Here is a 23,811-nt window from a genome sequence, read left to right as displayed (position 1 = left end):
CCATGGCACTATCGCTAAGTCCTCCACAGTCTGTGGCTAAGTCCTCTACAATCTGGTCTAGCCACTTCCACCAAAGGTGAGGCCCTGCAGAAAGGAGGCTATGAGACCAGGGGAGCCAGCCTCTAGCAAGAAACCCTCCGTGGGCTGCCCCTGAGTTGATCTGATAATGTGTCAGCCCAATCTGGTGCCAACAAGAGGTGTTTCCACCATTGCAACACCTCCCTGCTAAGCCCTCCTCCCGTTCATACATGGAGGGGCATTACATGCCCGTTAGGGCATTTACAAGCAGCAGCCCTGGAAGCCAAAGTCTCCATGCCAGGGCCACTCTAGGGTGCCCAACTGCTCTGGCCAGCAACTCCCACTGCCATCATTCTGGCTACAGTAAGTCCCTCTCTCATCCCTCCTGGCCTTTCCCCTGTCTTTACCTAAGGCTCTCTTTCTGTGAGTAGCCACCAAGCAACGGTCACCTGCTCCAGGAAGCCCTCCCCGGCTGCCACAAGCCCTCTACACTCGCCATTATAGCATCGGCTGCACTCTGAAGCCATCAGCAGAGCCGACCAACAGCAGCGAGGGGTCAGCTTTCACCTCTGTACCCTGCCTCTGGCCACAGGACATGCTCAGAGATGGACGATGGAGATGATGGAGGAATGACGGAGGTGCGAGGGATGGACGGATGGAAGAGGGAGGGCAGGCAACAGCCAGGCTCCTGGCTCTGGAGACAGACGCACAGGGCATGGGGTGGAGGATGAAGCTCATGCACGCTCCCGGAGAGCCAGAGAAGGAGAAGACTGGGCCGCGGCGGCCGCGGCTGACCTGGGAGGGGGTGGTCACGCTGATCTCAGGGACAAACGTGTCATCAAACAGGCTGAGGATCTGCTCCTGCTTGACCTCCTTGGACGGGGTGTGTTTGGGGGGCGGAGGGACTGGTGGACCTTTCCGGAGCTGTGGGTCCGCCGGCGAGGGGGCAGCGCAGGAGGCAGAGCAGAGCGTGGGGGTCCGGGAGAGACAGAGACAAAGCCACGGTTAGTCACACCCCAAGCCCCGGCCCCTCCCAGGCAAATGAGGAAAATGAGATCGATCAAGAGTCACTGCCTCCAGACCCAGACACCAGGATGGCAGGTCACCCCCAGGGGGGAGACCAAGGCAGAAGTCCAGAAATGCTGTGCAGAAAGAAAGAAGAAAGAGGAGAGGGGAGAAAAGAGAAAGAGGAAGCAAAGGAGAAGGCAAACGAAGGTAAGAGTGACTGCCCAGGCCCCCGGGACCTGAGCTCATACCAGAGCTTATGGCTGAGACAGCCCAGGCCACCTCCCCTGTCCACCCCTGCCCGCCCATGGCTCACTCTTCCATCTCCCTGGGCCCAGGGCTGCACAGGGAGGGACCCAGCTCAGCCTCAGTCTGTCCCTAGAGAAGCCAGCATGGAGCCAAACCCCGCAGGGGCCATACACCTGCCCATGAGGCAAGGGAACTTGTGCAGGCCACACGATCCCCAAGCCCAGGCTTCCTCCTTTGTTGACTACTGGTGCTATTAGTCTCCACTGCCCAGGGCAGCTGGAAGGATTCAGTGAATGAAAACACAGAAAGCACTGGTACAGTGTCCAGCCCAGCAGAAGCGCCATTCAGGCGTGGGCACTTGTCCCTACTCCTGGCATCATTATCCTAACTGCCCATTGAATAGGGTACAGCGTAGAACCAAGAGGTTTCTTCTTGTTCGACCCCACCTGGCTGCCAGCTCCCTGCCCCCTGCTGGTGGGGCAGAGTGGGTGTGCAGACAGCACAGTCCAGAAGACCAGGCTCTATGCTGCTGGACTTCCCACGCTCCCTCGCTGAGTCCTTCCTCTTTCTGCCCTTTTAATGATCCCACAAGGCCACCTGGTGGGGCTCCTTCTTCAAACCCCTGACAGTGAGAGAAGAGACTTCCGAGACTGTGGAGGTTGAGGGCACCTGAGCACCTATCTGGAGACAGAAGGAAGATGGAAAGGAAGTCAAGGAGACAATGCCAAAAGAGCCAGGGAGAAAGGGAAGGCCCTGCAGTGGGGGAAAGGGCACGTAGGAACACAGGGAAGGGACAGTCACAGTCACAGATCTGGGGCGGACCAGGGCCATTGGGCCAGTCTTGGCTGGGTGGGGTCCAAGGACAACAAGGCCCAGGCCCAGGCCCCCTTTGGGCAAAACCTCTGGCTCCAAACCTGTCCAGGTCCCGGCAGGGAATGGAGGAGGAGGGAGAGGGGAAGACAGCAACATAGGAGGAAGAGAAAGAAAGGGAGGGAACAGGCCGCTGAGTCATTGTGCCTACCTGAGACGGGGACTTGGGGATGGAGGCCCCGGGTGTGGCCCCGCTGGCTGGCTCTGGCTCATGGTTCACTCTGATCTCAGGGGTGGCCGCAGGGGAGCCATCTGGTGGAGGCGAAGGGCTCTTGTTCCCTTTGGCAGGGGCATTGTCACTATGAAGGCAGGATAAGAAATGGAGGGCAATGTAGGGTGGCCACAGCATGAGAGGGGATGAGCAGATGTGGAGGGTTGGGTACACAGTGTATGTATAAGGATGCCTGAGTGCCTGTCCCCATGGATCCACATATGGAATTGTGTGTACTCGTGGGCCTACAGGTCCCTGTGGGTTCATGTGCATGCATACGTGTGTGCTTGTGTATCTCCATGGAGCCATGTATGTACATACATGTGCCTGCATGTCCCAGTGGATCCAGGTGTGAGAGTAAGTGTACATGCATGCCTCAATGTTCACAGGGTTCCACATGTCACAGTATATACACATGCATTGCCTGCATGTCCCCATGTATCCACGTGTGGAAATGTGTATGCATGTGTGTGGGTGTATGAGAATATGAAGTTGTGTGTGTGTGTCTCTGAGAGAATGTGAGGTAAGAAAAGGTCCTGGGCATGCACCTGCAGGAGTTCACAGCGAGGGTCTGCCTTGGAGGCAGCAGCTGCACCAGCTGGGACTCTAGACTGGAGGTCTGTGACCCCTTAGAGACACAGAAGGTCCCTGGAACTGCCCACCACTCCACAGGTATCACTGGGCTCTACCCTGGCCTATGCCGATGGTGTCCAAGATCCACAGCATGAGCAAGCCAGACATCCTAGAGGCAAAGTGAGTCCCCCCCGCCAACTACACAGCAGACCCTCTGATCAGGGGGTGGGGATGCCCTCCCCAGCCTGCCCCACAGGCTGCCCACCTCTACTCACTGCAATCCATCAGTCCACCCACGATACCCTCACTGTCTCCAGACCATGGATCCCACAGTCCCCTCAGCTCAATGTGCCAGCCTTATCACACTTCCTGGAGAAACGTCGGAAACCTCTGGAAGCCCGGCATGACTTCATGGCAGAGGGGAAGGTCCTGGGCCACAGTGTCCACACAGTAACACCAGTGGGCAGAGGTGTGCACAGAAGCCATTGGATGTGAAGGATAAAATTCTCTATTTGTACTTGCATAAGGATGTTCTAGAACAGCACCATCCAACACAGTATCCACCAGCCACGGGGAGTTATTTAATTTAAATTAATTAACATTACAAGCACAAATCCTCCATCACCCTAGCCACATGTCAAGTGCTTACTGTGCTGGCCAGTACAGATGTAGACAGACCAAGTCATCTGATGGGGGCTTGGGGACAATGTGAGGGACATATCTGATATTGTCTTGTTGTTTTGAATTTGTTTTATGGAAATGTATTTAACTCCTTAAGGAATATCTATTAACATAAAATAGAGTATACACGTGTAATTAAAAAAAAAAAAGTGTGCTGCAGTGTCCCCTTCCTGAGCCTTCTTGAGCCTTCCCAGGCCTCCCATGCTACCTTTTCTACCTGTAAGTGGCCAGGCAGCCAGGGCCACATCCTCGGACTGCCACCCTGCACTCTCCTCCTTCCTACCTGACAGCTCCCACGGCCCTTTGTCCCCTCCCAACACACGCACAGCACAACCCAGTCCCCTGGGGCAGCACAGCACACGGGGCAGGTTAGGGGTTAGTGGCGCCCTCGCAGCAGGGCACAAGGCGCATGCACGGTGTGGCCGGGTGCGGGCTCGGAGGCCCCCAGCACAGCACTGGCTGCCGGTACCTGTTCTTCTTTCTGCGCAACCGGGAGAACAGTTTAGTTTTCTTTCTGTGGGGACGATGGGACATGGAAGCCTTCATTTTGGGGAAATGCCAGATGCGGAGGGAAGCCCATTCCTCTGCCCTCTTCACCAACCTTTCCACTCAGAGGAGGGTGAAGGGGCAAAAGCCTTCCCTGACCTCCTGGAGGCCAGGAGAGGCCTGGATGGTCCTTGGGCCTGTTGTCAGCCCTAGGTGCCCTGGTCGAATCTCAGCACCTGCCAGGTGCACCAGGGATGCTGGCAGGGCCCAGGCCACAGGAGTGCCAAGAAGGGGTGAACTGGGCAGTGCGTAGCCCTGAAGAGGAGGGCTACGCCATGGGCCAGCTGGGTAGAAAGTTGGGTCCCAAGTCTCCACTTTCCTACCTCCAGTGCCCTTCCCAAGGGGGCTTCCTGCACCACCCAGGACAGTCACACTTGCCACTGCCTCACCTGCCCTGAGTACCACCCACCTGTCCCTCCACCGCTGGCAGGTGCCCTCCCAGTGACCTCAGCCCCACCTCGTGGCCTTTACCCCACCCTCTCCTCACTGTCCACACCTCTCCTGCTACCTCTAGGCACCTGTGGGGCACTCTCGAGGTCACACATTTTTTCAGGGAAGAAGGAGGGGAAATCCAGTCACTAGCAGCACCCCAGGCATCCACAAAGCACATGCAATCACCCCTTTCCACAGGTGCAGAAAGTGAGGCTCACTGGGGTTCTCTGCAAGTGCCATGACATGTGCGTGGGCACATACACACACACATACACACACTCAGAGATATATATCACTCTCACAAGTACACCCCTACACACACTCACAGGCACTCATACATTCACACACACACTCACACTCATACACACTATCGCACTCACACACATTCACATGCACTCATATGTAACACTCACGTGCTCATACATTCACTCACACACACTCATACACATTCATGTGCATTTATACACTCATGTTCTCAAACACACCCATCTGCTCACTCTCACAATCTCACCCACACATTCATATATACTTTTGTACACACTTAAACTCGCACACACTGATATACATTTTCTCTCTCTCTCTCTCTCTCTCTCTCTCTCCACACACACACACACACACACACACACACACACACACACACACAGAAAGGGAGGAAAACCTCAGACTTGCTGTTGTTCCACTCCCCAGCCAAAGGCAGAGGGCCTTTCCCCTCCCCCGGTGGCCTCCCTCAGGAAACAGAGACCTCCTGGGCACCTGGCCCACTGAGAGGCCTGCAGAGGACAGGAGAGGAGACTATGCAGAGTGTGGCATGCCAGTACCCAGGCTTGGGGACTTTCACATCAGCCACAGAGGGGAAGGCAGCGGCACCGCCCTACTCTGGAGTCGGGCTTGCCCTCCAAAGTCGCACCCCAGGAACCATTCAGTCCTGTCCCCCAAAGCTGAGCAGGGGCTGCTCCACTACCCTGACTGTCCCTGTGTGACAAATGAGGAGGGAAGCCCCAGGCTCAGGAACCTGCGGTCTTCCAGTGATGCTCCTTCCTCCTGAACACAACAACACAACCAGGGGAGCAGCCAAACTGCCCTCACCTGCTGCCCTGTTACCAGCAGGCCAGGCAAGGAAGGTCCCCAGAGTCCAGGGCCAAAACCTCAGGGGACCAGGAAAGGCACCTAAGGTCACAGCAAGGAGCTGCCTGCTGTGCGAGTCAGCTGTACTGGAACCCAGGCCAATCACAGCCTCCCCACCTGCGCACACACCTGGGCTGGGCCTTGACTGCGAAGGTGTTGCTCCCGTGCTGCTTCTCCAGGCTGACCAGCACGTCGTTGAGGTTCTGGTTGAGCTGTGGGGGGCGGCGGTGGGGGAGACAGTGAGCAGGTGGGGTCTCCAAGGTCAATATACAACCACACCTTCCCCATACCACCTCTCTTCCCCCTCTCCCAACTCCTGCCCCTGTCAGGAACAAGGTCCCCTGTCCCTATCAATAAGAACAGGGAATGCAAACACCAAACCCAAAAAAAAAAACAAGGGGAAAAGGGAAAAGGGGGGAATGGGCTTGTTACTAACAGTTATTGTCTGTAGGGATCATATTTTCTCTTCTTACTAATTATAAGGATGCCCCAAAATTCTACATAAAGTTTGCACTGTTTTAACTTTTATTTTCTGTTTTTTATTTTTCCCATCACTGTTTATCCTAAATGTTAAGGTCATTTTGCCAAGATACTTTCTGATCAGCAATAACTGCCAGAAATTTTATCATAACATGGCAAGAAAGGTAGTGTATCCCCCTGCACCTTGTGGTTCTCATTACTGAAAATATTTCCCTTTTTGTTTTGGCCACTAGGAAGCTCAGAGCTGAATTTTTCTCCTACTTATACACAATTCTGCCATGGGGTATATATTTCCATGGACTAACTTTAGATAGAGATATTTTGTTCCCCAAAACACCTCTCTCTCTGTTTTCTAAACTTTTCATAAATCTTTGAAGGAAAGAAGGAAAAATAGGAATGAAGGAGAGACCCTAAAAAGCAGGAAGCCCTACTGAGGGTTATAAGTCAGGAAGGTCCCAAGCTGGCCTTTCCTTCTCTGGTCCTGGACTTGTAATCCACCATCATGACTTCATTCCTTTGGACCCAAGAGACAAAGTCAGACCCACCCACTGCATGGGGCAGGGAAGCTGCCAACACTGGGCTTTTCCAAGTGCAAAGTTAAATAGCTTCGCCTACAACTGCCAGTAAGCTAAAATGAAAATAATACAATGTAGGAATATCAGCTGGTGAGATCTCTTCTCACATCTGGCAGATGAAGCAGGCCTATTTCAATTCTCGATTCTTTCCCCACAAATTAGGAAACCATCATCCTCTCCTAACACTGAGCTCCATAAGCCACTGTAGCCTGAGAACACGTTTACAGTTTGAGGGTTGCTGGTCCATGTTCCCCAGCCTCTCTGTCCAGGCAAGAATCTGTCTGGGTGTGGGGAAGGGCCAGGGCTGGATCTGGGGTCAGATAGCCAGGTCTGGTAGCCTGTCCAGTAGAAGGAGTCCCTTGAAGACAGGCACTAGTCAGATCCTGCCCACAACCCAGAGTGGGTACTGTGTCGCTAGCACCCAAGCACAGCGGGCAAGGGGAGCTCGGATGGCCCCATCCATGGCTGTGAACACTATGGTCAGACCAGGAGAAAGCATGGTCCAGAGGCCCTGAGGCCACCAGGGGGTCCCTAGGGCCTACCTTGCTCATCTCCTTGTGAAAGTTCTCCTCCAGGCCCGCGATGCTCTGAAAGGTGTTGACATAGAAACCTACACGGCTGGTGGAAGTAAGAAGACGGAGGTGAGCAGACAGTCAGGAAGGACCCACGTGGTCGACTCGAAAACCACATCACCCACATGTGAACACACGCACCCTCATCAGAGACAGACCCTGAGAGGGCAGGGGCCACCTCAGATGGTCTGGCAGGCTGGGCATTCCAGGCAGGCACCAGGGACCCCTCCTGACCTCACCTGTTCCACAGGGATGGGAGCTCCTCCTGAAGGTCCACATTCATCTCCTCAAACACCTTCTGGGCCTTGATGAGCTCCTCCTCCGCCTGAAGGGCAGGGCAAGTTGTTCCTCTCTCCGGGCCTCTGTCCCAGCCAGCCCCTGCCAGCCCAGGTCAGGCCACTCCGCCCCGCCCCCAGCCCGCACCAAGGCCTGCCTGCCTCACTGCCACTTCCTGCCGCTGTGCAGGGACCAGGGCTCTGAGCAAGAGAGGCTGGACTGGATGCCGACACCCATCCAGGGGCTTTTAGCACAGCCCTTCAGGGCTCTTGCAACCAGGTCCAGGCTGCAAGGGCTGTTCTAGGAAGTGGACGGGCGAGCAGCCACACAAAAGGGAGACCGCCCTGAAGGCCAGAGGGGCCGGGAGGAAGTACACAAGAAAGCTGGAGACAAAGGGCCTGGAGAGCTACAGGAGAGGGGCGCAGAGGCAGACCTCAGACCCAGCCAAGTGGGGATCCCGCCCACCTCCAGGTGAGCACCACTTGGGCTAAGGGGCAGCCCTGACACTCGGCTCTCTGGGCTGCTGCTCTAGCTGACCCTCCTGAGTGCTCCTTTCCACTTCCTCAGGGCCAACTCTGGCTCAGCCTCCACCAGCCTCACTTTACTCCCTGAGACAGTCTTTACCACCAACCCCTCTCTCTTCTGTGATCCGTCCTAACCAGAGGTCAGGGGCAGCTGCTCAGGCACCTCTGGGAGTGGCAGAGGGAGGTGGTGACTGTGGAGAAGGGAGCTAGGCTGCTGGCAGGTGCCAGTGCCCACTCCCCTTACAGGGCCTCCCAGGTTGCTGACATCACCAGCGGGTGGCGCTAAGATTCCACCATCCAGCCAGAGAAGGACCAGGACTGGGGAAGGGGCTCTGCTAGCTTACTTCTGGAGACACTACTGGGACCAGTGACTCAGGGGGGTGACTCAGATTCAGGGTCTGAGTCACAGCCCAGGAACGTAGCGGGCTCCACCCAGGGGAAACCTCCGCCAGCAACCTCGCATTCTCAGGCTGAGGCTGGGGCTGGGGCCGCCTTCTGACAAAGGCAACCAGCTGTCTGAACACCACTTTGCCAAATGCATGCGATTTCCCCAAGCCCAGCCAGTTGTTCCACCCAGCTTCAGGCACCAGGACCAGCCCTACTGACCCCCTATGCCCACGTACCCAAGCTAGAGCCGTTGGGTGATGGGGTGGGACTAGAGGAGGGACCCCCAGGGTGTCTATACCTCCAGATACTTGCCAGAGTGAGCATGGACTCCTTATCTGACCATTTAAAATCTAATTTATAAAATTGAGAGGTGTAATAGAAGCAGGGAAAATGTTCATCTAAACATGCACCCATCTCTTGTAATGCATCAGACTGGTGGCCCTCTAGCACCAGGCCCTGTTCACAGGTCCCAGCCACACTGCAAAGAATAGGACAGGTCCATTATAGAAACACCAGAAGTCAGGGCCTTTTAATCCCTTTGGGTCACATTCCTTATAGTCTGGCTCATAAGAAGCATTTGGGGGTGGCAGAGAGTTGGAGGGAAACTGTCCATGCTGGGGGAGGCCTTCCAGCCCCTGTAGCTCCCCTATATGCTGATGGGTCAGAAACAGACCCAAGATCAGCACCAAGTCTGGCAGGCAGGTCTCAGAAGACTGTGGCAAGTATAGAAAACACCTCAGAGCCAGCTCAGGAGTGGAACTGGTCAGCTCCCAAGAGCACAGGTGCAAGAGGATGTGCTGTCTCCCCAAAGCCAAGTTCACCAGTTGGGCAGCAATAGGCCCCAAGTTCCCACTCATGGCCAGCCAGCAGTCCCCAGGTAATGTGACCAAATTCAAAGGATTTCCAACTTCCAGAGAGGCACAGAAGAAGTTAAGATGTGCTCAAATAAAAATGGGATCTATGATGGGTACTGTAGCACACCCTGTAATCTCAGTCACCTGGGAAGCTAAGGCAAGAAGATGGCAAGCTTGAGGCCAGCCTAGGCAACATCGGGAGGCCCTGTCTAAAAATAGAAAATAAAAAAGGGTTGGGATGTGGCTCAGTGTTAGAGCACCTCTGGGTTAAATCCCCAGTGCTGGGTGAAAACAAAAAGAAGAGCAGGAGTGGATGCAAGTGGGAAAGCCAGTTTGGCCAAGAAGAACATCTGCAGCCCAGCACCCAAAGATGGGATCACGGGCCTTTTTCCCCCTCCTCGCAGTATCCTCAACCACACCCACCCAGGAGCCCAAATGCAGCAGGCAGGCTCTCACCCCAGGCCCCACAGCCTCCTAGGGGCTTCAACCACACAATAAAACAGTTTCACCGAAAAGTATGCAGAAACCCTGGCTCTGGCTCAGTAACCCCAATCCTCCTCCTCTCTCCTCTCCCTCCTGAAGCTGATAGACTGGTCTTTTAAAGGCCCCAGCCATCTCCACAGGCCCTAGAGAATGAGGGTCAACCTGACCCCAACCTCAGAATGAGGCTAACAACACCCAGGGCCTCCAAAGTCAGTCCCCAGTTTTGGCCTGAAAGAAATCAGGCAGCAGGTCAGGTAAGAAATTGGGCAGAGAGCCACACTAAGCCACAGCTTCCCACGTCTTAGGCACCCAATATATGTGGGTTGAAGATGATGAAATCAGGATGCGGCCCAGGAAAAATAGGGCAGTTGCCCAGAGAGAAACCCAACCTCCTAGGTCAAGCCTGTCACCTGCCTCCACAACACACACACACACACACACACACACACACACACACACACACACACGCCACACACATGTGAAGGGTTCTGGAATCTTGTCCAGGCTTCATCTACACTGACCTGAAAAATACCAAGGTTTCACATGGCCCATCTCTGACAGGGCACTGTCTCCAGTGGTCCCAGTCACTGTGGTCCATTCTGAGGACAGGACACTGAAAAGAGTCTATTGCCAGGGTGGTGGGATAACCCAGGAGTTTTATACAAAGAACTTCCTCCAGGAAACCCCCCAGGAACACTGTCATGCTAAACATTTGCCCTCATGAAACCTCCAAAAGGCCAACCCTTCAGGACCCTGATCTCTACCTCCAGGTTTCAGCATCCCAGTCAGACTGGAGTACCCTCCCCAAGCTCCCTCAAGTCACCTCAGGGGCCCACAAGTCCTGGGACAGCTGTGGCAGGAGCCCCCCCAGTGGAGTCCCAGGTAGTAACCAGGTTAAGGACCCAGGGGCTTGAGTCAGGCAAGATCCAACTGTGCCACTAACCAGCTCTGGCACCCAGTGCAGGAGACTGTGCCTCTCTGGGAAGATATGTCCCCTGGGTAAATTCAGGCGACCTTGGAGTTCTGTGAGATTTGAAAGACAGCTCATGCCAGGACAGGAGCCCTAATATCACCTCCCCTCCCCACCAGAGCCCTGGGGGAACAACAAATGACTCAAAGGCATTCTTGGGTTCCTGGAGCTATAGGACAAAAGAAGAATCTCCAAGGGACTACAGCCCCTCAGCCTTTATCCACCTCAGACATTTGGCCTAGGTATTCTCTAAACCAGAGCTGCCTCAGTGTCCCCTGCCTGGCTGCAGCTCAGCAGCCCACCAACTCAGAGGCCAGCCCTGCGTCCCAACCCCAGAAAGGGGCTGAGCCCTCCCCCACCCACCCAGGGAAGCACTGGGAGCTGACCGACAGGTGCCCAGTGAGAGAACAGGAGGACAGACCGAAAGGCGCCAGCACGTGCAAGGTTAGAAGCCAATGTCACCTGATTTCGGAGCAGGTTAGTTTGAGCTACGAGATGAGCCTGCAGTTTGCCTTGGCACCACTGGGGGGCGGCTTTCTCAAGCAGCGAGACAGGCTGGGGGAGGGGAGGCAGGTCAAGGCAAAGGAGAGTGGAGAGACGGGAGGGAGGTGGGGAGAGAGAAACAGACACAGAGATTAAACACCAAGCCCACACACCCCAAATGCAGAGACAGACAAGCCAGCCCCCTGCGAGGGAGCCAGCCCCTGCAGCAAGGAAAAGGAACCTGCCCGAGGGGGCATGAGGAGGGGGTAAACTCCAACTGCAAAGGCAAAACGTGAGAGTCGTTAGCAAGGCAGAGGGGCTCAGCAAGCAGGGTCCTGTCCCAGGGTGGGAGGGATCCCACCATCCCCAACCCCCTTACCAAGTGGCCAGCATGGCCAACACTGTGACCAGCCCACCAGCTTGATCCGGCCAACCCAGGGTCACATCAGATCCCAAGACAGAATTCCACCCTGCTCCAGGCATGGTGGCACCATTCCACTGAAACCCAAGCCAGGTCTATTTTCATTCTGGAAAGTGGCCTCAGCATCTCAGAATGGACAGAGGGGCCTGCCGAGGGCAGGGAGGAGTCAGAAGTGAGCCCCGACCCTGGCACCCAAAAGGACCTTCCTCTCTCCAGCTCTGGACCCATCACCATTCCCACTCCAGCTCAGGGACCTTGGACTAGTCACCCACCATCCTCTTGCCTCCCTGAAACTCCCCTGACCCACCCTCCAGCCCTTACCTTGGCAATTTTGACTTCATCCTTCTTTTTGGCGGTTTGAAGGGACTCATAGTGGTGCCGGGCACTGTCATAGTCCACCAACTTCCGTCCCCGCTTGGCAATGCGTGACTAAGGGGCAAGCAGAGGGGGAGGGGCTGAACAGGGCCCGCACCCATGCTGAGATGTCCAGTCAGGCTGGGCCCAGAGAACAATCCCAGAGTGCCCGGGTCAGAGGACCTGGGCCCAGAAGCCTGTCTGAGGCCTGCTGGGGAACTCCAGGGAGAAGGAACTGACCTCCTCCAGGCAGCTTGCCCCTCTGCCTCTAAAGGTTTCCTTGCAACACTAGCCAGCAATATGGAGGCCAAGACCCTTCTTGGCCTAGCTCTGGGTTCCTTACAGATGACTTCTGGGCCCCTTGCCTCCTTCCAAAGGCAACTCCCATCAGTGTCGGGAAGCCTAAGGCATCTGAGGGAGCTCCCAGGACAGCATGACCATGACACCCACACCCACCAAGGAATCAAAAGCCCAGCATAACAGTTGCCCTCCCAGGCTCCTGACCCCCATGCGTTCGTGAACACAGCACCCCAGGGCCCATTCAAGTCAGTCAGGACACTGGCACATGGAGAGCTCTTAACATGTACCCAGCCTGAAAGATGAAGCTGGTTTATTGAACATGCAGTTGCACAAATACACCCAGACATGCAAGACAAAGATAGCAGGCAACATGTACCACCATACACACCCTTTCAGACACACGTGACACGAACACAGGGTGCCCCAGGCACACATGCACCTGGCCTCACACTCCACACACCTTACAGTCAGTCACAGAGTCACTCCACAGCAACCTGGTCACACACAGGTAACACACCCTGGGGCTCCTCCCACAGCCCTCAGACCCCAAGTACAGGAAGGGCCAGTTTGGGGAAGTAGGGGAGGTGGTGGGCTGACCACAGAGGGAGCAGCACCAGAGGGATGAGATGCCAAGCCAGGTAAATGTCCATCCACAAAGCAAAGTTGCCTCTGGCCTGAGTCAGCCCTGGATGGCACCCCTGGACCCTCTTCTCCATCTCCTTACACTGTATGCCAGGCCAGAGCAAGACAGATTCACAAAGAGGATTCACACCTTGATGTCAGGGAACTGCCCTAAGTACGTGTCCATGGTCAGTAGCGCCTGGTCCACCAGTTTCTGGTGGTAGTCCATCCACAGCAGGTCGTTGTTCTGAAATGGGTAAAGCAGGAGAGTTGGCCTCGAGGGAGCTGGGCCATGTTCACCCCCGTTTCCCACCCCAGGAGCCAGTGGCTCAGCCCCATCCCCACTACCTTGAAGCCCGGTGGATTCTCAGGGCTTCAGTTTCCCCATCTGTAAAACAGGGGCAACATCTCCTGCCCTGCAGCTTCTCATGGGATGAGAGGGAGATGTGGTCAGTGAAGGAGACTTTGTGAGTCATGAGCCATAATACAGAGACTGCCACAATCCATTATCTCACCCCTCGGGTGACAAGCGTCAGGAGAATGACAGCCTGCCCAAGGGCACACAGCATGTGCATGCTGGGGAACCAAGACAGCTTGTCCCAGAGGGAGAGGCTAGGGGACAGGAGCTGTGGCTAGAAGAGCACTCTGGGAAGGGCTGAGGTCACCTGCCCCATGCTCACCTCAGCAATCTTGTTGGCTTCGTCCCTGCCGGGCCAGTCGGGCTCATACACCTCCTGTAGACACTCGTTTAGCTTCTTGGAGGCCTCGTGCATGGCTGAGGGGCAGAGAAAAGCGCGTGGCCTCCCACTGACAGCCATCACCACTGCAGAGGCGGCCCTGCCATCCCACCCCAGCTCCGCCCTGTCTTCCCCTTACCTTTGACTGAAGCCAGGTAAGTCCTGAGATCCTTTTGCAGCCGGGTGCCCTCAGTCTGCAGGCAGAGATAAGAACCAGGTGAGGGTCGGGGGCACACTCTGTCCTCAACTCCCCTTCCTGCTTCTCTCACATGATAAACTAGGCTGCTCAGCTGAGACCCCAGCGGGCCAGCATGGAACCCAGCACAGAAGACAGCGGCTGCAGCCTCCCTGGCCACAAGCTCACACTGCACTCCTGGCGTCATCCCTGCCTTGAAAACTCTGTGCACCCTGCACGCTTTAAAAGGCAGGAAGACAGGGTCCCTGTGCACTGCACGACATGCTGGGAGTACAGCAGAATGCCGCAGGTATTTGGGCACAGAAGGGCCAAGCTGAACTCAGACAACAGGCACAGGAGCCCAGGCTAGGAGTGTGTCACAACCAGTTATAGTAGTGCAAGTTCAGGTAGTGCCCAAGAAGAGAGGGCTCCCACAGCACAGTGCCAGGGAAGGAGGCCCAGCGTGACAGGACAGAAGGGGTCTGATGGTCAGAGGGCCATGGACCTCCAAGGAGGGGAAAACTCCAGAAGGGACAGCATTAGCAGGGATGCAGAGTGTCCAGGGCCCTAAGGACACTGACCCAGCTGAAAGGGAGGATGCAGGATAGAGAATGTAGAAAGAAAAGGCTGAAGAGAGAAAGTGAGCAGAGTGCGAAGCCTCCTGAGCTGAGAACAGCCCCCCAGAGCCTCCTGGGACAGCAGAGCCAGCACAGAGGGTGAAATAGCTTCACATCCCTCTGGGTCATCAATACCACAGAAAGCAGAGGCCAAGCCACGCACAATGGCACATGCCTATAATTCCAGGGGCTCTGGAGGCTGAGGCAGGACAATATCAAGTTCCAAGCCAGCCTCAGCAACTTAGGGAGGCCCTAAGCAACTTAGTAAGACCCTGTCTCAAAATAAAAAATAAAAAGGGCTGGGGATGTGGCTTAGTGGTTAAGTGTCCCTGGGTTCAATCCTGGTACCTTCCTTCCAAAAAAAAAAAAAAAAAGGAAAGGGGGCCAGGAATACTGAACTCCGGGACAAAGAGGGGTGAATAACAGGTAACAAGTCTAAGATCACCAGCAGTGAGAAATGGAAAGCTCCAAAAGAAGTGTGAGAAGAAGAAAGCACGTACAGGTTTTGGAGCCAGACAGTAAGGCCCAGGTTAGTGGGCCTCTCTGAGCCTGGGTCTCCTCATCTGCCAGCTGGGTAAATGACAGTCTGGCACATCAGAAGTGGTCAGGAAGTGGGTCCAATGAACTAGATTCCAGAGGCCTTGAAGACCAGTCTCAGGAGATGGACTACATGTGAGGAGGAGTGGGGGTGGGGCAGCAGCACAAGGAGAACAGCAATGGCTAAGGTTGATTTGTGTTACAGAAAGGCACTCTGCTGATCTTACAGACACCCACCCCAGCCTCACAGACACCCTTGCTCTGGATCCTCTTGCCCTAAACGAGGGGTTAGGGAGATACAAGCCCAGCAGCCAGCCATGGTTCCAGGAGATCAGTCACCCTGCAAATAGTCAGTCTGAAGATTGTCTCCGCCCATGCAGGTCAGTCTCCAAGGAGGGCAAGCAATCTTCCCCACCTTCCCAGGTTCACCCTGGCACCGCTCTCAGGCCTGCTCTTTCCTCCCTGGGGCACACAGAGGTCTGTGTACCAGCTGCCCTCAGGAGCTGGTACACCTCATCTTCTCAACTCCACTGTACCCTTCTGACAAGTAAGGAGGCAGAGAGGGTCAGTGACCTTCCCAGAGTCACACAGAGACTAGGAGAGCCACGGAGACCCTCCACAGCCAGGGGATTTGCTGAGTGAGTAACTGGTGACAATGTGGCCCCCATGAACCCACAGTTCTGCCTATTCACTACGATTAATGCTTTTGCAATATGGGAACATGCAGCGGGAGTAGCTGAGAACAGCATATAAGACGTTACATAGGGGCTGGGATTGTGGCTCAGTGGTACAGCGCTTGCCTAGCACATGTGAGGCACTGGGTTTGATCCTCAGCACCACATAAAAATAAGTAAAATAAAGGTATTGTGTCCATCTACAACTAAAAAGAATATTTTTTAAAGAAAGAAGCTATATAATAAAATAGAGGAAGTAGAAAGAACAAAAGGCCTCTAAAATTCTTTCTGTTGCCCATGGAATGCATGGGGAATTGGCTCTTAGAACCCCTTTGCAGATACCAAAATCCACAGATGATCAAGTCCCTTATATAAAATGGCATCATATCTGCATATAACCTAGGCACATTGTCCCGTACACTTTAAACCATCTCTATCATCCTGTACACTTTAAATCATCTCTAGATCACTCATAATAGCTATTATGAAAATGTTATATAAATAACCATTACACTATATTGCTTTATACTGGGTTTTTCTATAGGTATGTTATTATATTTTATTGTTTTTTCCCAAAAAAATATTTTCAATCTGCAGTCTGTTGAATCTGCAAATTCAGAACATACAGATAAGGAAGGTCAACTATATAGTACATAACCCTGATCAAACATAAGTCTACGAGCACCTACATATGAGGCTCCTGATTAAAAATCAAATGAAGAAACAAAAGGCCAATCCACAAGCATTCAGACCTCTCTAGAATTCCAGCAAGGATAGATGGACTTCTGACTGACCAATGAGGAAAGATCCATCCACTCCCGACACTGCCTCCCTAATCTAACAATTAAATGCTTTGTTGGGTGAGATGAAGATTCAAGAGTATTCATGATGCAATGCTATTGTGTCATATAATGTCATAGACCCAGCCTCTTTCCCTGCCAAGACTCCCTCAACCCAGCTACACCTCTAGCCTGGTCCCCATCCAACTCCACACTGCACCCAAGCAAAGAGTTCCCAATCGGGTGGACAGCTGCGCTCACCCAGGCTGCAGGCTGTACCAGGGCCTCTTGTGCTTCCCAGACAACGCTGAGCTGTGAGCAAGCACGTGGTATGCAGATGTGCAAGGGGCTGCTGGGAGCTCTGCCTCTCCTATGCAGCTGGATCCCTAAGCCTCACTCAACAGTCAGTTCTCAAGATGAAAAACGCCCTCCCCTACCTTGGATCCCATCCAGGCCAGCACCTTGGATCAATTCAGAACTGTGTGTGCTCACTTGTACAATGGCTTCCTACACCTCCTAAACAGGATGCCTGGGAAATAATTTTTTGGAAGTTTCTGGGGTTCTAATCACACTCTTCGCAGAGCCCAGCTGGAGAAGAAGAAGATTCTGGGGCCACTGCCCAACTTGGCCTATGGAAGTTAGTAAGGACCTGGTGCAGTGCCAGAAAGGGCTGGGCTTAAGCAACATCCCCAAGGCCTGCAGACTCAAGCCCATCTTCCCGGAAGGTCTGAAGGGCAAGGATGATCCATCCCACAAGGACCCCTCTGGCTCCAGCTCTGCTCCATCCCTCAGTATTCAACGCTTGGGGATCAGTCTTCACTCAATAGCCAGGGCTGCCCACTATGAGCAGAACACCAGGTGGGCCCCGGGTCAAAGAAGAAACCAGACCTGCCCCACTTCAATGAGTCCTAGGATCCCGCATGCTGCAGGGGGCCCCTAAGGAGAAGAGCTTAGCCAAGCTGCAAAACCTGGGATGGTTTCCAGAAGTAAGGGAGGGCCAAGTAGGCCCAAGAGGGGCTAAACACCTGGATCATTGTGAGAGTAGGTGACAGCAATGTGAGCAATTTCTTCTCCTAGGCTTCACCCTGGTAGGAAAGATTTGCTTCTCTGAAGACTAAATTTCCTGCCACCTTTGTCCACACTTAGTGCTTGACCCAATAATACTGGGACACACAGGTAAAGAGGCAGGAGAAAGCTTAGTCTCCAGGCTTCCCACCCTGTCTCCATCTTGCCTTTCCCAGAGTCTCCCAAGCCCTGCGGGTGGGCTGAGGACAAACCCACAGCAGCTCCCTGAATTTCCTCCCTCAAGAGCAGTGACACTCACACCGTTCCCAATCCCAACACTCACCCCCACACCCCAGCCATCCCCATATATCAGTCAAATCCAGAACTGGCTGGGTACCACAGCCTCCAAGGGAGGGGGTTATAGTTTGGATCTAGAATGTCACCAAAAGCTCACGTATTGAAGGTATGGTCCCCAATGCAGCAATGTCCAGTAGTGGGGCTTTAGGGAAGTGAGTGACCTTATCAGTGGATTAATCCACCAATAGCTAAATGGACTACTCTGGTTTCCAGAGAAAACATAATATAGCAGAATAATATCTTCAAACTGTAGGCAGGTGGGGAATGGCTGAAGGAAGTAGGTCACGGGGGTTGTACCCTTGGTGACTATGTCTTATTCCTGGCCCCTTCCTGTCTTTCTCTCTCTGCTTCCCAGCTGCCATGATCTAAACAGCTTTCCTCCACCACACCCTTCCACCATAATGTTCTGCCTCACCTTAGACTCAAAGCATTGGAGCCAGCCAGCCACGACTGAACTCTGAAACCGTGAACGAACGATAAATCTTTCCTCTAAATTGTCCGTACCAGGTATTTTGGTCAGAGCAATAAAAAGCTGACTACCACAGGAGCATTACCCCAATACTTGAATGAGACTTCAAAACTGCCCACCCCCACTACTACCCCTGGCCCCTGATAAGTTAGTCACCCCACCAAACCTGCAATAGACGAAGCCTCAGCTCAGGTGACCACTCCAAGCCCACAGCCAGGAAGCCACCAGCACTGGCTATCTTTAGGCCTGCCACACTGCCCAGCACCTCTGCCCAAGGATCAGTGAGTGATTGTTTGCCCAGGGCCAGGGACTCAAAAGGGGTCACTCTGAGGGATGAGTAGGGAGCCAGGCCACAGGAACCTCAGCTCCCACATCTGTGCTTTCCTCACCTCTACCAAACAGTCCAGCCTGCTTTGGGGAGACTCCACCACAACCTCTCAAGGGCTGTAGCTTTCCCACCAATCCAGCCACCTGCATTCAGGACTGGGGGTCAGCTGCAGAGAAGAAACTCGAGCAAATTCAAGGATCCAGGGTCTGAATTTCAATTCCCAAGTCCTCAAATCAGCAGACTTGAAAAAAATTGCTTAACCTCTCTGAGCCTGAAGTGCTATATTTGCAAAATGAAGAGAATACTGGTGCCCATTTCAAGGGTTGCAAGGAAATGCCTATAAAACACATAACACTACATGGCTCACAGCAATCCCTAAATACTTTGGAGCTGCCCAAAAGCTAAGGAAAACAGCTAAGAAGTGGATACATCCGGAGCTTCCAAAAGACTGAATCAGAGTTGAGGCTTTAGATTTCTTGTTCAAGTCTTTATTTTATAGATGAGGAAACTAACACAGTAGCTGTGCCCTGTTATGGGATCTATAAGGGTCTTAAAACACCTGTCATTACTGTACTGGTCTGATGAACAAGCAGACATGATGACTCCCAACACTGCTCTGGGAACCTCTTGGGCTCAGCCTCTCTGGCAGGCCAGGGTAGCTTGGCCCTGAGGACTCTCCTAGCCTGCTCCCTAGTCCTCTTCCAGAATGCTCTCAGCCCCCTCCTGGAATGCTCCCCAGCACTCTCCCAGAGTGCTCCCTGGCCCTCTCCCAGCATGCTCCAGGAACCCTCTCCCAGCATGCTCCCTGATCCTCTCCCAGCATGCTCCCAGCCCTCTCCCAGCATGCTCCCCAGCATTCTCCCCAGCATTCTCCCAGCATGCTCCAGGAACCCTCTCCCAGCATGCTCCCCAGCCCTCTCCCAGCATGCTCCAGGACCTCTCTCCCAGCATGTTCCAGGACCTCTCTCCAGCATGCTCTCAACCCTCTCCCGACTGTTTTCTGTCACTCCCAAATGCTCCCAGCCCTCGGCCAGTGAGCTGTGGAGGTTCTCCAAAGGAGACCTCTTCCCCTGGGCTTCATTCCAGCTACAGATGCTTTGATGGGAACCTTCAAAGGCCACAGCCATGGACAAGGAGTATCAAGAGTCTCTGCCCACCTAATCCCATTCTTAGCAGAGCTTAGATCCTGACCTTACTCCCCATGCCCAGTCCTATTCCACTGGCCATCATCTCTGTCTGTCTCTCACTTGGGACTGGCTTTCAGAAGCCATAAAGGCATGGTCCAGCTCTCCTTCCCTTCCTGCTAACCTTGTTCTTCCCCAGGGAAAGGAGAATTGACAGGGTCATCTCACTGCCCGCCTTTTTCTGTTTTCAGACATAACTTCAGAAGCAGTTTATTCTAGACTTAGAAAATCTCTGGGGGGAAGTTTCAGGGACAGCCCAGTCAGGATATTCAGGGTTTTCCCTTCAATAGGGACATCCTCCCTCATATCTAACCACTGCCCCCACACTGCCAAGTGTGAGTAAACCCTTTTCTGTCATAGGCCTCTAGTCTGAAATGGTCCTTGGTAAGGATGCCCTGGAAACCCCTCCAGGTTTTAGAAGCAAATAAGCATGGGTCTGCATCCACTTCCAAAACTGGATGGCCTTGAGTGAATCACCCCACTTCTCTGAACCTCAACTGCTTCATCATCTACTCAAGGTAACTGATGGTACTGGCCACCTGGGGTTGTTTGCAGGCATCCACAATAATCCACAGAACCCAGCCTGAAGTCTGCCACTCAGCCCAGCACCCATCATGCTCAGCAGATGCCCAAATCAAATCCTGCTTGCTCTGCCCCCACACTAAATCCTGCAGATGCCGCTCTCCTGGAATGAAACTTCTGTAGCTCCCACTTGCCTTGGCATGCAAGCTCTTCCAGAGTCTGGCCACAAGCCACTGCCTGCTCCCACCTACCCCTTCCCCTTCCCCCATCACTCTCTGAAGTATACCCTGACTCTCTTCTTTTCCAGTGTTCCTGGCCAGTGCCAGTGCCCGCTCCTTCTGGAAGTCTTTGGGGACCCCACCAGCCCACACTAATCTTCCTCCAAGCTCTCTAACTCCACAAATCTGGTCCTTGCCATTTTCCACATGGAAGCCACTGTTCGATTCCTATGAGTTCCCCAAGGCTAAGGGTCACTGCACTTACCAACTGCTTGTTGAAATTCTGGACACACTGTTCAAACTGCTCATCCTTGGTCTCATCTGCCTTCCCCAGTTTCTGAAGGACCTGCCAAGAGAGAGGGAGAAGAGAAGAGTGTTACCTTGAGAAACAGAGTAGCCAAAGCAAGGATGATCAAGAGCCAAGACCACAGACCAGGGTATGGGGGCCTGCAGACCATATCACCCAGGCCAGGCACAGAGACGGTCAGGAGGTCTCCCAGCTACTGTGATCCCCAAGGCAGGTGCTATGAGTTAAACCTGTCCCTCGAAGTTCCTGTGCTGGACACTTAATCCTCAATGCAGCAATGTGGGGAGGTGGGGGCCTAATGGGAGGTGACTGAGTCATGAGGGTGGGACCTCATGAATGCACTGATGTCATTATCAAGAGAATGGGCTATTGAGAGTCTGGTTTTATTAAATTGCTAATTCCATGGAGTATTGGTTCTAGGACCTCCTAGGATACCAAAATCTGTGGATGCTCAAGTCAGTTATAGATATTGGCCTAGTATTTGCATATAACCTACACACATTCTCCCATAGACTTTAAACCATCTCTAGTTTACTTAGAGAATGTAATACAATGCAAACGCTATGTAAGTAGTTGTCATACTGTGTTGTTTAGGGAATAATGACAAGAAAAAGAGTCTGCATGTATTCAGTACAGACACAACCACTGTGGGCCTAGCTACACAGTAGAGGAACAAGGCACAAGATAAGAGGTGATGATGCTCAAGGAGTGCTGGAGAGACGGAGTCTGGAATGATGGAAGGCTACAGGAGGGAGTGCCCACACACTGCTTCATTCATGTGGGTTCAGTATGATGCTCAGTGCATGGCAAATTCAAGTTTTGCTTGTTGGAACTCTCTGGAAATTTTTTCCCCAAATGTTTTCAATCCACTGTTGGTTGGAGCAGAACCTGTGAATAGAGAGAGCTGACTATAAGAGCTATGTGACCCCTCTTATGCCCACTCTTGTCATGTGATATCTTCTGCCATCTATGATTTGCCAAGAAGGCCTCACCAGGTGTGGCCCATTGATCTCGGACTTCCTTGCCTCCAGAACTGTAAGAAATACATTTCTTTTCTGCTATGATTTAGATAGTATCCCCAAGGCCCATGAGTTAAAGGCTTGGTCCCCAGCCAGTGGCACTATTGGGAGGCAGTGGAACATTTAAGAGGTGGGGTCTAGTTGGAAGTCACTGGGGGAGTGTCCTTGAAAGTGATATTGAAACCCTGGCCCCTCCTGTTTTCTCTCTTTGCCTCTCAGCTGCCATAAGGAGAACAGATTGCGATACCTCAATGAGGTGCTATCTTGCCACAGACACAAAAGGAACAGGCCAAGCAACCACGGCTTGAAATCTCCAAAACTATGACCTAAACTAACCTTTCCTATTTTTTAAGTAGATTATCTCAGGTATTTGTTATGGTAACAGAAAGTTGACTAACACATTGTCTTTATAAATTATCCAGTCTGGAGTCTTCTGTTATAGCAACACAGATGGATAAAGGTAGTAAGACAGTCCCTTGGGCCTTATAGCCTCCCCACTCTCTATCAGGGCTAGCTTCAGGACAGGCTTGCTAAAGGGATAAAACCAGGAGGGAGACAGCATGAATGACCAGACACCCACTCCTTGCTGATTTCGCACTGCATCCCTGGGAAGCTCCACCCCAACCCTGGCAGCTGACAAGTGAGCTGGGGCAGCCCCACATCCCCACATGACTCCACTGCCTGGGTTCAAGGGCCATGACCACCACAGGGAGACACAGAGAACCCCTGAGCTGGCAGGTAACCATTTCAGATGGAGGAGGGCAGAGAGAGGTGGCCAGATTGAGTCAGAAGTCACCTGGAGTCAGCCCACAATCCAAACATATTGTTTGGTGTGACCTGCTCCAGTCACCCTGCTTCCTTCTCTACAACCCAACAGGCAATGCCAGGTCCGCCTTGATCCTTATGGTCACACACACACATATTCTCACACCCATACATACGCATGCATTCACACACACACACTCTTACAACCACATGCTCTACCTCAGCTGGAAACATCCGAAGTAAGTCCCTACCCTCCTCCCCACCCGCCTGTCCTGATCATTCACAGCTGTCCCTCCTCGGCTGTGTTCAGGAGAGGAAGTGGAGAGGTGGGGTGGGTGGGTAAGGGCAAACAGGGAGATCCAAAACAGAGGAAAAACTTAGAAAAAGATGGGACCTCAATCAGGAGGCTGAGAGGAAGCCCTGTCCAGAAGGACCTGCCCAGCAGGTCCTCTTGTACTTCCCTCCCTCCCTTGGCCCTACTTTCTCCAACCACAGAGCTCTCATGTAAGGAAGAAAGATATAATGGCAGGGGAGGCAAAATTAGAGGCAAGAAGGACAGGGAGCCCTGTGAGCAAGGGGGCCAACCCAGCAGCTGTCCAAGGCCAGCCGGTCACCACCTGCCATGTCCTCTGGCACATCTTCCCTTTGAAAGCTCTCAGGTGGGCCACACTTCCTGGAATGTCAACTTTGCTCACTCAGGCCCAGGGTAGGACCTTACCACCCTTGACGGGACTTTGCAAGGTGGTCACTGCCCTGCTACATCCTTCCTGGTCCAACCTAGGAAGCATAGAAAGGTCAGCGCTCTTGGTCATCTCTCACCAGGTGCCTGCTCTCTACCTGCCTTGGGAATCTCTGCTGGAGCAGCAGGTATGCTCAGAGGTGGGTCCCAGCCTAGAGACAGAGGGAAGCACACAGGGCTCTGGTAGCCAGGGTAGAGGACAGACAGAGGAGACTGAAGAGATGGGACACATGACAGAGAATGTCCAAATCTCTCAAGGCCACTGCAGGTCCCACAGGATGGAGGGAGGGTGGGGGTGGACAAGAGGGGCAGCCACCAAGGACTCAGTGCTACAACCCAGGGACATAGCTAGGCAAGCATAGCTGGGAC

At 53.4% G+C, this 23,811-nt stretch overlaps 1 protein-coding gene across 19 annotated transcripts in view; it reads right to left on the bottom strand.

Annotated features, from left to right (window-relative positions):
• Window positions 1–23,811, bottom strand: part of BIN1 (bridging integrator 1) — a 68,083-nt gene that overhangs the window by 18,596 nt on the left and 25,676 nt on the right. For 3 of the 19 annotated variants that reach the window (XM_079134124.1, XM_079134136.1, XM_079134138.1), the window contains exons 2-13: window positions 20,878–20,958; window positions 13,887–13,941; window positions 13,691–13,785; window positions 13,162–13,257; window positions 12,057–12,164; window positions 11,294–11,386; window positions 7,577–7,662; window positions 7,308–7,383; window positions 5,840–5,922; window positions 4,077–4,121; window positions 2,294–2,441; window positions 814–942 (exon numbers count right to left, since the gene is read on the bottom strand). In XM_079134124.1, coding sequence (XP_078990250.1) covers window positions 814–942; window positions 2,294–2,441; window positions 4,077–4,121; window positions 5,840–5,922; window positions 7,308–7,383; window positions 7,577–7,662; window positions 11,294–11,386; window positions 12,057–12,164; window positions 13,162–13,257; window positions 13,691–13,785; window positions 13,887–13,941; window positions 20,878–20,958 — 1,095 coding nt within the window. The remainder of the gene's footprint in view (window positions 1–813; window positions 943–2,293; window positions 2,442–4,076; window positions 4,122–5,839; window positions 5,923–7,307; window positions 7,384–7,576; window positions 7,663–11,293; window positions 11,387–12,056; window positions 12,165–13,161; window positions 13,258–13,690; window positions 13,786–13,886; window positions 13,942–20,877; window positions 20,959–23,811) is intronic. The other 16 variants (XM_079134139.1, XM_079134126.1, XM_079134130.1 and 13 more) reach the window with 7 other exon arrangements.

Source organism: Sciurus vulgaris (assembly GCF_902686455.1).
Source record: "Sciurus vulgaris genome assembly, chromosome: 3".
NCBI classification, from domain to species: Eukaryota; Metazoa; Chordata; class Mammalia; order Rodentia; family Sciuridae; genus Sciurus; species Sciurus vulgaris.
Note: the sequence above shows the minus strand (reverse complement) of the source record. Positions and strands in the feature narration are given on the sequence as shown.